Below are 15,179 nucleotides of genomic sequence, written 5' to 3' on the forward strand. Positions count from 1 at the left end.
CCTCCGACGAATGTTCAGATTTGTTCTCCCCCCCCCCTTCGGGGTGGGGAGACAATTTAGCGCGGGCGCGACCATTTGTCACATTTTGAATGTACAGGCTGTCCACCGTCTCGTGCCAATTTAAAAAACGGGCGAGATATTTGTACTAGCTTGAGCCTGCTACCTGTAGAAATGTAGGAGGGGGGGGGGGGGTGAAGAGACCACGGTGAAATGATCAGTTGCTGAGAACAATTTTGTTTTGGACTATAATGAGGATACAACCGCCAAATTCAAAAAAAGTACGTGGCGCTGAAGCTGGATATCAAGCCAGTGGGGTGGGGGGGTCCCAAGTGATGTGGCTCAGTGGGCATAATAGCCAAAGTAATTGGCCTCTTTGTCGCACAGCTGTGCCCCGTGATTGGGCGGCGGCGAGTTCTCAGTACTGGACGTGTAGGGCGACACCCTCCTCTTCTTGGCGTCGCCCGCGCCGCCCTCAAACAGGGCCGAGTCCACCGAGTCGGGCGATTTCAACGAGGGCGGCTCCAGCCAGCGCTGCTCGCCCTCCGCCGCGTCTTTGCCCTTGTCGGCCAGCGGGAGGGGCTCCGGCGGGGCGGGGTGCAGGGGGCCGGCGTGCAGACGGGCGTTACCGGGCAACGCGGGTGACGAAGACAACGGGCGGAACCAGGCCAGGCTGGGGGCCGGCTTACTGGCCAGGTACTGAGGCGGGGCCCGGGCGCCGGTCCACGCCGCCGTGGCGGACACGCTGCCGGAGGCGAACGGGCGCTCGGGGTAGTAGCTGAGGGCCGGATGCGGGGGGTTCTGTAAGGGGAAGGGCTTGTAGAGGGCATTCCCGGAGAAGTCGCCCTCGAAGGATGACGCCAAGTCCAGGCGGTTGGGGGCGGCGGCCTGCTGGGACGGCACGTACCAGTGGGGCCCCGGGCCAGAGGGGCCGTCCTTGTGCTGCTGGCCGCCCGCCGCCGCCGCTTCCCGGCCGTAGAAGCGGCCCTGGGGCGGGGGGTTGACGTACGGCTCCGACAGGTAGCTCGCCGGGTAGCAGCCCCCGGCCAAGAGCGGCTGGCTCTCCGTCGGGGAGGGGGTGAGGCGCTCGTGGTCGGGCGCCGCGTACAAGCTTGGTGGGCGACGGTGGGGAGGAGGAAGCGGAAGCGGGGAGGTTAGAAAACTTGTTCCATCCTGCCCCCAAAACCTCAAACATCTATCTCGTATCTCCACAAAGTAAACTTCAGCGATGTAAATAGCTTATCGACAAGAGTGCACAAATTTACACAAATATGCTTCGTTTGCCTGAATTTGAAATTGGGATCTATTGTCACGTGTTTAGCAGTCTTTGCACTCATTTCCAATTGATGTACTCTGTTACTCAAATTACTATTTTTAAAAAAAACCTGTTAGATAATTTGTTCAATTTGCAGTTTGTTTGCTTTTTTTAAGAATCGGAACATGACTGGGCAGCGTCAATTCTTTGTTGTGTTATCGTGTTTCTCTCGCGTGTTGTCTGTTTGACCACAATGAAAACAAGAATCTTATCTCTGACTTCATCTTGTCCCTTTTTTTTTTTTTTCGTCTCTGCTTATCTTCTCTAAGCACCAATTGCTCGCCTCGTAGCACACAATCACGAAACATACTTGGATGTGGGCCTTACAGAGTTAAAAAAAAAAAACAGGACAATTATCCATAGAAAAGTCTACACACCCCTGAAAAATGTCAGGAGAGCCTACCAGAACATCTGAACATGATTTGGGGTGCATCGGAGGCACTTGAAATGTTGGCAGATGCCACCCGACTCATTTGGAAAGTTTTGAAATGCTCTTGATCTGAAAAGCTGCCATTTGAACAGGGGTGTGTAAACTTTTAATATGCACCGGAAGCAAATGTTACTGCACTGACTTGTCGTAGCTGTCGCGGAAGCCTTTGGCAAAGGGGTTGTGGTCGATCTTTAACTGCGTGATCTGTAAGGCGAGGGGACAACGAGAGAAAAAGAATCGTCACGTCAACGTCATGCCGCTTCATCGAAAAACTTTGGACCCACGTCGGCGTTCTGGTAGGCGGTGACGGCGATGAATTGCGTCTCGGGAAAGACGAAGGTTTGCGCTTTGGACACGTGGAAGGCGTCCTCGCTGCCGTCCTCCTTCACCTCCACCACGTGCAGACGCGGCTGATACTTGTGCAGGGACTGCAGCACGATCATCTGAGTGGCGGGGGGGGGGGGGGGGGTTGCACGTTTCAAATTACTCAGCAAGTCTCGGGCGGAAAACAAAGACAAAAATTCACTTTTGAAATCAATCAATTGAAATCTGAGTCCACCCATTTGTCCATTTGAGACAAGACGATTGAATTAAAACGACGTAAAAAAAATTAAAATCATCTCTACTGCTAATAAAATTGAAATGAATTCATTTTTGATACCACTTGAATATATTTACATCAACAAAAAAAATTACGGGCTGCGACCGATACCATTGAGGAGTCAAAGAGTGAATACTCATCCTAGTATCGGTCCGGGAAAAAAATGGTATCGAACCTCTCGAATAAAATCCAAATGATAAGGACAAGTCGGGGTTTGTACCTGCGCCACGTTGTTACTTCCGCCCTTGTTATTGGTGAGCTTGAGCTTACTGAAGGACACTTCCTGTCTCATCCAGTGGGCGCCCGTGTTTGGAGAGTCGGGGTGCACGTACATCCTGTTTCCTGCGCCAATCACCACATGACTCAGTTGTCGATTTAAAAAAAAAAAAAAAAAAAAGACGCCTTTCAGGCCCGTATGTGATCTTGCCATCGTTACCTGGCATGTTGCCCTCCGCTTTGCCACACTGCACCCACTTGCCGCCCTGGTAGCGCCAGTGGTGCTGGTCGGCCAGCACCACGTCCACGTACACGTTGTAGTGGGCCGACGGGTCCAGCGAGCTGATGTTGAAGCTCAGAAACGGGAACATCCTCCTGGCAAAAAAACAAAATACACACGAGACACTTGCTGACAAGGTCTTTTGCTTTTTTTTTTTTTTTTTTTTGCTCTGCTTGCAGGTTCACCTGCTGCCTTTAGCTCCTCCCCTTCTCCCTGATGACAGCCAATCAGACTCATTCTCAGCCCACCTGCGCCTTACGGTCTGTTCCTCGTTGACGACCTCAAACTTGCTGCCAAGTCTGGTTTTGTCCTCATCAAAGCCATCTACCATGCCTTTGGACTATCTGGATGTTTTTGTTGTTGTTGTTGTTGTTGTTGTTTTTTTTAAGCTTTGCTTGGATTGGAATGGAAGGTCTTTTGTGCTCCCGCTGCAGCTCCAAAACGAGTAAGTCCACCAAAACGCTTCTCCTTTGACTTTTTTTTGGTTCAATGAACACAGACACCAATCAGACCACAGAAGATAGTTTTATCAAAGCCACAGGCCAACTTAACTGATCAGAAAGGCGAAAGAGGAAACTACATCTGGCCCGCACAACTCACACACACACACACGCAAAAAAAAAAATTCTCATTCCAAGTAAAAGCAACAGGTGGTAGATTGTTAGAAGAGATGGTGTGTTTGGTGCTGTTCATGCTTAGCTTTGCTTTATTTAATGCCAGGTGCGGGCAAATTGCATTTTTAAAACAAACAGCTGGGCAAGCTTGTATTACTTAAATAGAGTAAAAGGAAAACCTCTCATTGTTTTCAACGCACTTGTTCGCCACGAGTGACGCTAATTGCATTTGTGTGAATCTCTTGCATGTTGACAGCGCTGCTTAGCTCAATGTGAAACGCGCTTATGCAAATGAATGTAATTGTTCCTTCGGGGGCTTTGGCGGCGTCAAAACAAGTGAGCTGTGTAAAGGCAGGAAAGCGTTTGTCGCCGGTTGCCCGGGCACCTGGGGGGGCGGCCATTTTCGAGTCCTGTTGTTCTCGCGTTCCGTTGTGGCAAAATAACCAATTTCATTGGAGTTGGCATTGTGTTGTTCATCAGTCAGATTGGATGATGCTAGGCTAGACACTTTGTTTGTACAGCAGACCAGGTTTCGAGACTGCAGTTCGTTGAATTTTGCTCTATTTTAGTCCGGTTTAGATTGGCTGCGATTTCCCTGCCCGCGACTGAATGGCGCCAAACTTTGTTTGACAGTCAATTTGAAAGAAGGCTGAAAAGAGGACGGGCCTGTATTTCAAGTCCAGCTTACTTTCGGTCCTCTCAAATCCTGCTTTTTATGCCGACATAACATTAAATAAACTACTGTGGGTTCATGTTAAATCTCTTTGGCCATGATTTTTGATCTTCCGCCAAACTGACGCTTACGCCAAACGACGGTTCGTCCGTCGCCACGGACGCTCGCCAGTCTTCCGAAGTGCGATGAATCGCTCCGGGGAAACACGGCGGAACTACGTCGCTGATGTTTAAGAACAATCCGGCCGGTACGGCAGACGGCGGAATGGACGGGAGGGGAAGTGGACGGCGGGCGAGGGGGCGGAGGGGGGGGGGGGGGGGACTCTTCCGCACCGGCGCACCCGCTGATGTGTGTGGACAGGAGCTCAGGTCGGCTTCTTGTCACCGCGTACGTTAGCCTGATCACCTGTGACCGCGACGTGCCAGTCTGCAGCTGCTGCCACTCGCCAACACGGAACGCTATTTATAGTTCCGGGATTCGCAAAGCTTTTGGGTCCAGGGAGGCCCCCCCCCCCCAACCCCCTCAACTTTGTTTTTAATGTAATTCCACTGTCTGCCACTAGATTGCACACTTTTTTACACTGTGGTTTGCATCATGAGCCATAAATATTCATTTATATTCTGAAATGATAACTGTTGGTTAGAGAAAAATGTAAAATTTAATTGTGTTTGGATTATTTTAAAAGGATAAAGACCCCTAAGAAAATAAATGTTGTAAAAACATGCCCAGGGTGCATTTAAATACATTATTTCTATATCGGCGTCCTTTCTGTACCATTTGTGTGTTCCATCTTATGAAAATAATACAAAATAACATAAAATTGGAGGAAGGCTTAGGGGAGGGGTCAATATGGGCGAGTGTAAGACTTCTGACTTGAGGAAACATTTGTTTTGCTGTCCGACGAGGCGCTCGCCTGCTCGCTCGCTCGCCGTTTCTGCGAAGACTAAGTGTGAACAGGAAGTCACACTTCTGCTTTTTTTTGAGGGGGGGGGGCGGCAAGAAGATGAAAACTTCCTAATATTCAAATTAAATATTTTCACGATGACTGACATGTTGATTATCATCAATAAGGACTTGAAATAGAAAAAAGGCGCCCACTCGAGTTTCCCCACTTTGAATGTGAAACTCCTGTGGGAAGACACCTTCAAAAAAAAATTTTTTTTTCTTCATATTTCAGAGTTTTATCTTCAACTTTTCTCTCGAGGGGATCAGTATTTTCATCACGGGCCACATCGTAATCGTGGTTTCCCCTAAGGGTGACGATATGTCAGAGAAAAGAAAAAAATATAAAAGAGTTCAATGCATAGTCACTTCACCAGAAAATTATGAAAAGACCGTGTTTTTCAGTTCAACACTTGTTAGCCAGCCTTGACCGCATCTCTGCTCTCTGCTCACCGGCCTGCCATATAAATCACAAAGATTTTATTGGAGCCACAAAACCTGCAAAATGGCTCGAATGGAGTTAGACCACAATTGTTGTCAGTGGCCCCAAAAATGTCATGACTAGATTTGGTGGGAATTGTAGACATGGCCGACAGACATTTTGCTCCTGAAATGTCAGACAGTGCAAATAAAATGTTCCTCTCCTCTCCTCTGTGTGACCAGTAAATTTGCAGATTTTTGTTAATTGATGTTGAATTGACAAATTTTGAATGTTTTTTTTTTTAGTTGCTGACAAATTTTGCTGCACAAGTCAGCCCATTGATCGGTGATAGCCGAGTGAATATTGACTTGGCAAGTTGACTTCTTTTCGATTCGTGTTGGGGCGCCTAAAATTTCAAATTAGATGTCACCGTGTTCTTCGAAAAATATTAAATTACAAAAATAAGTCAAACTTCTCTTCTTCTTTTGGTTTCCTGAAAATTGATGGCTTTTAGAGATATGACAATATCTCTAAAAGAGATTATTTGAAACAAAACAATAAATTGTTTTTTTAAACCAAATTGCAGCCTTTGCAATTTTCCAAATTTCATTCTACTAAATTGCGATTTCAAGTCGATTCATCGTTCAAAAAGTGAAAACATATTAGCATTTTTATTTTTTTTTAAATTTTCATACTTAATGGTGCTGGGGGAAAAAAAAGAGTTTGAACTCCTTCCTTGAAAACGTGATGTCAGTGTCAGCCAAGAACATTGTGGTCCTTTTGCATGTTGGGACGGCTCGTGGTGGACTCCCAAATGATTTTTTTTCTCATATTTTGACTCCTAAAAAATGCCTGTGCAGTTGCCGAGGAGCTGCAAAGCCTCAAAGCAGCTTCAAAGGTACTTCACCTTGTGAAGGGCTGTGAACTTTCACCGTCTCTGGAGCTTTGTTCAACTCTTCCCTCCACGTCTGATTCCGTAGCTGCCATCCTCTCATATGATTCAAGTGAGTCAAAGGAAAAGAAAAAAAAGGAAAATTTTCCCACACCCAAAAAAATCTAAAAAAATGTCTTCCTTCAAAGTCTCACAGGTGTCTCAGAATTATTTTGTCATCTTTTTCCATTGTTAGATTTTTTTTTGCTTAGAACATTTTTCTACTGCACACTTGAGACATTTTGAGGTTTGCGGCTTCTTCTTTTTTTTTCTACGTCATCATATTAAATTTGTCATCCTATGGGGCATTTTTTTGAGTTGCTATTAAATAAGAGCCTTTGAAAATATGACCAACTCCATAAAAGTGGGGCCTTGCCTTGTGAACATTCAGACTGAAAGTGTTGTTGAACAAGTCAAATCTCCCCCCGTGAAATGAAATGTTGCATGTATCCTCAAAAACATTTTGGAAAGAAAATAAAATTCTCTATTATTAAAATTGAATGATCAATTGGACACAACTGTACACAATTATGATCTTGAAATGGGACGTCAAGTGAATGATGATATTTTCGAACGCACAATATGAAATATTTCTGATATGCATAACAAGTGTCGGAATATTTTCCATCATTATATAATTTTAAACACTGACACAACAACTTTTAGTCACCTTTATGACAAAGAATATCAACTATTTTGCTGGCAAATGTTGAACTGGAAGCTTCTCCCAAACAAGTGCGCCCGTAGTATCATTTTAGTGTCGTCAGGATTTCAATCATCAACTCGATTTGAACATGAACATTTTTGAATTGGATAATGTTGGCGAGTGTATTTTAACAAAGTAAACGTGTTGGAAAATTTAAAAATGTCGACGGTACTTTGAATGTCTCTCACTTTCATAGTTGCACACCGGAGCATCTTAATTTCATAAAAGCAAGAATGTGCACCTCAATGACATCATTATATTGTATGAGAATAATAATAATAAGAAGAAGAATATTTTTTTTTGGGGGGGGGACAAATAAAAAATAAAAAGTGCGAGCTTGAAATGTTTCTCATCATGATAGTCCTGACCTTTTTTTTTCAACTCGGGAGCAACTTGAAGTCGTCTCTTTCGCATTTGGGAATATGATCAGGAATTTCAAATATTTGCCAAACACACGCGGGCCTCAATATTCATCATGATAATAATAATTTGCCTTTTCCAACAGTGAATATGCGGAAGATGATCCCCGAATGGAAGCTAATGTCTCCAACTCATTAGATTGTAATTAGCGTTGACGTTTGCGCAAAGTCAACAGGGCGAGCCGTTCGGATGAAGGACGCACGTGATGAAATCAACAAAGTTTGCTGAATTTCGATCGCGGCGTGCAACTCGATGGTGCGCTCACCTGCCGTGCTTGGTGATGATCATCTCGGTGTGAAAGTTGTGGAACTTGGCCCACAGCGGATAATTGTTGAGCAGCGCCTGCGTCTTGCCGCACAGCTGCAAGCCGGGCAGCGGGTACAGGGCGGCCCGCTGGTAGCCCACCGCCGCCGCCGCCGCCGCTCCGAAGCCGTCCGGCGACGACGGGAACCCGTCCCCGTAGCCCATCCGGGCGGCGCCCCTGTGCGGCGACTCCGAACCGGCGCCCGCGTAGGCGCAGCCGCCGAGCGTCTGCGCGTAAAAGCGCACCGGCTGCGCGGGGCCGAAGCCGCCGAGCGCCTGCTCCGGGTGGTACTGCAGCGCCAGGGCGTCCTGGCCGCCCGCGAGGGTGTCCGGGTAGTAGAAGCGCGCGTCCTGGATGGCCGTCTTGAGCTCGGCCGGGTCCTTGCCCCCGCCGCGGTGCGGGTGTCCGTTCACCTCGGGGCTCTTGTGCGCCTCGGTGGCGCCGCTCAACATGCCGAGGTAGAGGTTGCCACCCGTGCCGCCCATTTGCAGCCCGCGCTAAAGTCATAAGGCTCGCGTCGGCATCCGAACGCTCCCGCTTGCCCGACGCCCGACGCGGGACTCGCGCGCACTGACTTCGCCGCCGACCGACCGAGCGACCGACTGCAAGCTGCACTCTCTCGTGCAAACTCAAGTGTGTGATGTGTACGTTGAGTGCGCGCGCCCTTATTGCCGAGACGCGTCCACCCGCGCGCTGCACGTGCGCGCGCGTCACGCCGGGTGATGCTGAGAACTCGAGTGTAGTTGCTCGCATCCGCCAAACTCGGACGCTTCCTCGACCGAATGAAGAGATGCTTCCCGTTTGAATATTCAAACCGCGACTTCAGGAAATATATCCACGTCTTGACACCTATGACCCATGTGGGTGGGCACACCCCCACATAAAGTCCGTAAAACCGCTCAGAGTGCCCAGCGCGCCACTGATGACAAATGATTCGTCGTGTAACACTCCCATCGATCAATTCGGCAACCAATCGCACGGACTGGCACCTGGATCGTAATAGTTGAAAATTGGTAGTCAATCATTTACAAGTTAGCGTTTGCCTGAAAAGACAGGCAGCAAAAAAATAAAAATAAATAGGTGAACTGATAAAACTGATGTTGGGTGCACCGAATTCACCTACTGGTTGACCAAAGAAAAAAATATTGGGCACAACAGGTGCAGAAAGTGAATGGCGAACCCTCCGTCTGTTACATGCTAAGTTAGCATGCTTCGCTTTGTTAGTTTAGTGAGTGCTACGATTTAGGTCCATATCTTAACTTTGTCCACCTTTTAAGTTGTCTGATGACGCTTGACGTCATCTAATGCAGTTATCTAATCAGTAAGTTATTTTTTGGGGAACATCTGATGTTTGGGCCTCCTCAAAAGTCCATCGGTGTGTGAGCAGGTGTCACGCAAGCGAGGAGGTGCCTCGTCGTCCTCCTCCTCATCAGCAGCAGCCGTGTAAATGTCCCTCGTTAAAAGGATCCGGAATGCCTGTCGCAGTGTCGGCCTGGCGCCGGTTCATCATTAACGCGGCATATGTTCGTAGCGATCTGCAGGTCGGGTGTGAAGAGGGCTTGGGGAGGCTGTGAAAAGCGAGGGAGGAGGAGGAGGAGAAGGTGCAAGCACATAGCAGATATGTTCGCAAACGAAGAGGGAAAAAAGAAAAAATGGAACACTTAGCAGAGTTCACAGGCGGTGCGTTTGTGCGTCTCGGTGAAGTGCAAATGTCGTTTAGTCCTCAGCAACCAACAAGCGGCTATTATTAGCCGCTAATCAATGCCGCATGCTACGTACAGTGGGTCACTCTGGACCTCGCCTTCGGCTCACATTTATAAACCACCGCAACTGGAATGCATTAAGTGTCCTTTGGGGGGGAAAAAAAGAAGACAAATGGACCACAAGGGCTTAGTTTACGCAAATCACCTTTTTTGAATTGCAAGTTATTTAAGGCATGCTACACACGTCATTAAATAGTTAGCATGTTAACGGTGGCTGCCATTTTCTTAGCGTCCATCAGCAATGGAGACTTTCATTGTCGTCCAGGTCCTGTAGAAAAGAGGCAACCCCGGATACCTCATTGACTTGAATCACTTGAGTGTCCCGAGTGAAGGTTTGTGCAGTTGAACTTGTCCCCGAGCAGAAAAAAAAATCACAAATTAATTGAATAATCCAGATCAGTTCAAAGCTGCGGGCCGGGATGTTCTAATCACTGTAATGACGCTTGCATTGAATGATTGATTGACTGGCAGCCGCGTGCATGTCACCGGTGACCTCAGCACACACACACACACACACTTACTTAACATAGTGATGTACTGGGACTGCGTGTGGGCGGATGCCGGTTCGGTTCTAATGATCGTTAAGCAGGCGGTGTCCGCACGCGGGTGGCGGTCCAAATGCGTTTAGGCGGGCCAGTCCCTGCAAGCGCCATTCGGGTTGCCAACAAGTTGCCAACCTGAGGTCTCGCCGCTCAGCAGGCTTCTGATTCACGCAGCTATCAGTCGACTGCGATCTGAATCAATCGGGAGGAATGAATTATTTTTAGCGCGAATGTGGCCTCCTGCCCCGTTCGCTGCCCTCTGGCCCCCCGCGCATGAGCCTCAGAGGCCCTCGCTAATGAGTGTCAACACGGAGGGCTGTGGCACTTTGACTGCAGACACCTCGCCTGACAAACGCAGGGCTTCAGTCAACGCGGATCACGCCGACGGACGCCGGGCAAAGTGACAAGTCGGTCGCTGCCTCGTTTGCTCGACGGCTTTCACTCTGCCCGTTTCTTCGTTCCCCCCCCCCCCCCCCAAAAAAAGATGTTGGCTTTCATGCCGGCTCTTGTTAGCTTTGTCGGTGGCCTCGTTTTCCCTGATTCCAGGGACCGACTGAAGGCCTTTCAACAACTTGGCTTTCCTCGCCAGAAATCCAAAACCGATCCAGAAATCGAATCCGTTACTTTATTGAAACGCAAACAACAAAGCAATCTGTTTTCATTCCGGCACCAAGCTCGCAGCTCACTTGACGATCTCAAATCAAGTTTCCCCATTGAAATGAATTGAAACGCAATCAATCCGTTTAAAAAAAAAAAAAAAGATGATTCTAATTTCATTGATTCGGTGTCTAATTGTCGGCTACATTTTTTTATAATGTACACTATGACTTTACTACGTACTCGCTGTATTGCAGATTCTTCTGTGGAAATACGCTGGCAAAGTAATATGTAGGCAAAATGGAGCCAAAAAGTTCCAGAAGCCCTGGCGTTAAATGTCGTTATCATAGCGCACAGCTATTTCCATGACTCGCCGCATCGGTTTGCGCGCGCTCGTCCGCTCGGCCCATCTTGTCAACTCGGGTTAACCTGATGCCGAGAGGCCGCACCCCCGGGGGGCGCTCGGGCCCTCCCGGCGGCCTCGCGCTCATCAGCGGCATTAGGCCGGCCGCGTGTGATGGCTGCCGACCGCCGGCGCCGCGGCGGCCGCCGTCGCCGTGATGCCAGGTTCCAACTTCCCGCCAGGAGCGGCGCTCACTCTCCCGCTGTGAAATAGTAAGCGGCGCCGGTAAAGATAGCGCTAATTTGTGCCGGGCCTCATCAAAGGACGGCTCGCTAAAACGCCCCGCCACTCTGAGTCATACGTCAGTCGCCAGATGGACACCAGGAAGGCAGCGGGCGAAAGTATTCCAACTTTTTAAGTTGACTCGGCTAGCGATGGCAACCCGCGAAACTTAAGTGCAACAAATTTTATAGGGCCTGTAAATGTTGAGAGTTTTGGTGTTTTGGGCCCCCCCACCCAACCGCCTCCAACCACACGAACAACAATGGAAAAGCCTTGAGAATGTGAAGGGACAAAGACTGCCCTTTGTGCGGCAATTGACATGGCAGCGGGCTGACACGGCGCACCCTCTAGGGGCTGATCTTCCAGTTGGGATCAAATGCCCAAACTGGGTCAGGGGGCGGAGACACACGGTGGAGGTGGAGGTGGCTTGAGATGCTGCGGTGCGCAATATTGAGAAAAATGTGGCACGCTATTGACAAACTTAGCAGTGGATGCTCACGCAAAATTTTGCATGAGCAAATGGCGAGGTTGTTTCACCAACAAAACAAAAACTGCAACAGCTGAGACACTGAGGAGGAAGGTTCTGGCTGGTCCAAGCGACCCCACCCGCTGCCTCCCCCTTTGGCCCTAGTTCATCACAAGATGACCCTTGCATTTAATTAATTAAAATTAGCATCTGTCCCCTTGGCATTGACTTGTCACGTCAGACAGAATCAGCCTTGGTGTCCTCGGACCCCTTGGGTGGGGAGGGGGGGGGGCGACCCTAACGAGGCCCCAGATCTTAATTAGATGATGAGAGGAGGAGGAGGTGATTGGAGGAAGCCCGCGTGAAGGATCAGGACAAGGAGCACAGGGAGGGGAGATATGGTGGCGTACTGGGGTCTTGTTGGGTTGAGTTGAGCCCCTGGGCTCCGGGAGGAGGAATGGGGGGGGGCGGTATTTATACACCGCAAACTGAAATGTGATGGAGGGGTCGAAAAGCTTTGTGTTGTTGAGCCTTCAACTTGAACGTGCGCACATTTGGCTTCAGTCAAAACAATACAGGCAGACGAAAGCAGGCTAAAAGATGTGCTTACGTGGCGGCCATGTTGGTAGGGGCATTGTTTCATAGAGCAAGTTGTCTCTTGAGCATGCTTTTTTTGGTAACATATCGATATTTATTTTTTTAATTGGACGCTCAGCTCCAACACACTCAATATTCCGTTCCTAGTGCAGTCTTCCTTGTTCTTGGACTCACGCCGCGTTGTTATGAACCAACGAATGAATAAATGTTGATTTGAGCAATAACAAAAACAAGCAACCCGGGCCGCTAAGCCTTGTGGGAGGAGCCTGCTACAGGAAGAGTCTCTGAGTCCCCGCGGGTCACGATTTGCTGGTGTCTCGACGTGGGCTGCCGGTGTCAGGTCCTAACGTGCTTCCTGTCCGGGCGAGGCGGAGACGCACGGCGGCCCGTGACGAGCGACCAGTCAATACGAGTGGACAGGACGTGGGCAGAGACTCGCTCGCGCGGATGTCACGGCAACGACGGGCGACACGGGCAGACGTGTGTGTGTGTGTGTGTGTGTGTGAGAGAGATGTTGAAGCTTTGTGAAAGTCCTGCGAGGAACAGAAGGCGCATTAGAGCCTGAAACGCATTCAAGCCTCAAATGTGTTAAAGCTTGACACAGATTGTATTGGGGGACGCCAGGGACATCATCAATATTAATATTACTATTAATTACTATTAATATAAGTGGATATTGTGTCATATCTTTTATGATATTATCCATGCCAAGATGAAAGTGGGCAGTGCCTCACGTTCCTTCAACCAGCCAAAAGTGTGTGTGTGGTGTCTGCACGCGTGTACATGCGAGTGTGTTGATTAATTTTTTTTTCCCCGCCCTCTGCGCACGATTGTGTGTTCTCGCATGCAACGGCGTGTGTCTGCTCGCTGTGAGGAAGTCCTTAAGCCAGTGTTTGTCAGCTGGTGAGCGTTCTCAATATAAGCACTCTAATTGCTCAGAAAATTACAAGTTACGCTGATTGCTCCTGACACCATCTGACATGACGGTGGCGTGGCCCCAGCTATTGAAGTCCACCCCCCCTTGCCCAACACCATCGACACCAACACCCCCTCACCCGCCATCCTCACCTCCCCTCTCCATCCTCCTCGGGATGTTGTCGAGGCCCCCGTTGACCGCCGCCTTGCCCCCCAGTGACCGCCGCGTGCCCTCCGCTGCTCGGAGTGACGTCAATCTGCTTGGGCGTCGCTTTCTGACACTTTTCATCCGTCACAAGCGAGAACCAAAATTTTTTTTTTGTGCTATTCTCTCCACTGGTAATTTCCAATCACTGCCACAGGAAATTGTCGATCGGACGTCAAATAATATATCTTTGTTTCTCTACAAACATTGTACAAGCACGGTTCCCCTTGGGCGGAGTGCCCCAAGGCTGAATTCTAAAGCCTCTCATCTTCTCCCTCTTCTGTGTCCACGAGTATGGCATTTTTGTTTTTCAATTTTTTTTTCCAGATTGTAACCTCTCCACTGCGTTAGACTTTGAACATCACACTTTATCGTATATCTGAAAAAAAAATCTCCTGCAAGACAGCACCATGGTTACTTCTCACTACTGCTCGTTTCTAATAATAATAATAACAACGGTGCAGGTGTGAGTAGAATCCGGCGCGTGGACGTTTGCGGCGGGGCCCCCGAAGGCCGCCACGTGTCACCTCTCGGTCTCGTCAGTGTTAACGCGCGCATGGTCACTCGAGCGTGGAGCCGCGACAGATCAAATGAAGCCCGAGCCCACCCTCCAAGCCCCCGCGCCTCGGCCCACCTCCCCTCGCCACGTTTCATCTTTGCGTCGACCTCGCTTGCCTGCACAGTGACGACGTATCCATGACTGTCCGGGCGTCACCTCTGGCGTGAAGACTTTTTTGTCGAATTTCAGGTCAGAACCTGTGGCCATGGCACAGAGGATCAGCGCTGATGGCCGCCGAGCACCGAGAGCCACCGTGTCATTGTGGCTCCGGGCTCGGACCTGTAGACCTTTCGGACGGCGGCGCGTCAACATGACCTTTTGTGCCCGCCGCCGGCCTTTGTGGCGTCGGTGGCCGTGCGTTTGAATGCAACGACACATTTTGCATTTTTAAGAGTGAGACATCCTTTTTCTGCATTCTTATTGGCTGGCAAAGGCGACACGTTTGGTTATTCTTGTCGGAAGCTGACCGAGTTTGAATGTAAACAAACAATTGCGGTTTTCTAGCAGTGGTTCAAATCCCCTTGTTCCAGTTCATCGAAACAATTGTATCCATCCTTTGTCTGTATGCTTAATTGTCACTCGAGTGTCGCCCAAGCATTTCGGGTTTTTCTCGGGTTATTGCCGACGAGTTCCGCTAAAAGCTAGCGTATGTCAGCAGACTTGACGTCTGCCCTCACTTCCTGTCGGGCTAATCCAGAACGCTCGGGCTTTCCGAGCATCCGCGTTAAAAGTTTGCAACGGAAACCTTTGGGCCGCCGCCGTCACTGGTGACGGAAGGGCGGGCGGGGACGCGTGATGTGTTGTGACAGCGCCAGCCGGGGCTGGCGGGCGGTCACCATGCGGCACCATATTGCAGGGCTCCCCGGGGACGGGAGATCAGCGTGCCAGCCTAGCCGAGAAGCGCTAATAGGCGCAACACGTCTTGCTTTCACACATTAAGGCGGGCGCGGGGTGACAGATCGGAGCTGTGATACCGCCGCCTGCGAGGAAGAATCGAGAAGGCCCCGGCGCCCGCCGCCAGGCGGCTAATGACGACGGGTCGGGCGGCCGTCGCTCAGCT

The 15,179-nt window shown here is 49.6% G+C and overlaps 2 protein-coding genes across 3 annotated transcripts in view; one reads left to right on the forward strand and one right to left on the reverse strand.

Moving 5' to 3' along the window:
• Positions 1-32: 32 nt before the first annotated feature.
• tbx21 (T-box transcription factor 21) lies at positions 33-8,559 on the reverse strand. The gene is made up of 6 exons (XM_052069260.1): positions 7,812-8,559; positions 2,780-2,934; positions 2,564-2,685; positions 2,027-2,185; positions 1,885-1,946; positions 33-1,108 (listed from the first exon to the last, which is right to left on the reverse strand). Exons 1-6 carry the CDS (start codon positions 8,333-8,335, stop codon positions 340-342), a joined length of 1,791 nt encoding a protein of 596 aa, XP_051925220.1. The 5' UTR covers positions 8,336-8,559; the 3' UTR covers positions 33-339.
• Positions 8,560-12,915: 4,356 nt separating this feature from the next.
• The window catches only part of myo1d (myosin 1D), a 53,150-nt gene continuing 50,886 nt past the window's right edge, over positions 12,916-15,179 (forward strand). For both annotated transcript variants that reach the window (XM_052072158.1, XM_052072160.1), the window contains exon 1: positions 12,916-12,926. The gene's annotated coding sequence lies outside the window, so the exon portion shown is untranslated. The remainder of the gene's footprint in view (positions 12,927-15,179) is intronic.

Source organism: Hippocampus zosterae, chromosome 7 (genome assembly GCF_025434085.1).
Source record: "Hippocampus zosterae strain Florida chromosome 7, ASM2543408v3, whole genome shotgun sequence".
Taxonomy (NCBI): domain Eukaryota; kingdom Metazoa; phylum Chordata; class Actinopteri; order Syngnathiformes; family Syngnathidae; genus Hippocampus; species Hippocampus zosterae.

Bases quoted from the DNA above. Each gene is read 5' to 3' on its own strand.
- tbx21 (XM_052069260.1), bottom strand. From the start codon at position 8,335: ATGGGCGGCACGGGTGGCAACCTCTACCTCGGCATGTTGAGCGGCGCC. The intron at 2,686-2,779 runs GTAACGATGGCA...TGATTGGCGCAG, and splicing joins AGCGGAGGGCAACATGCCAG to GAAACAGGATGTACGTGCAC. The intron at 2,186-2,563 runs GTACAAACCCCG...CCCGCCACTCAG, and splicing joins GAAGTAACAACGTGGCGCAG to ATGATCGTGCTGCAGTCCCT.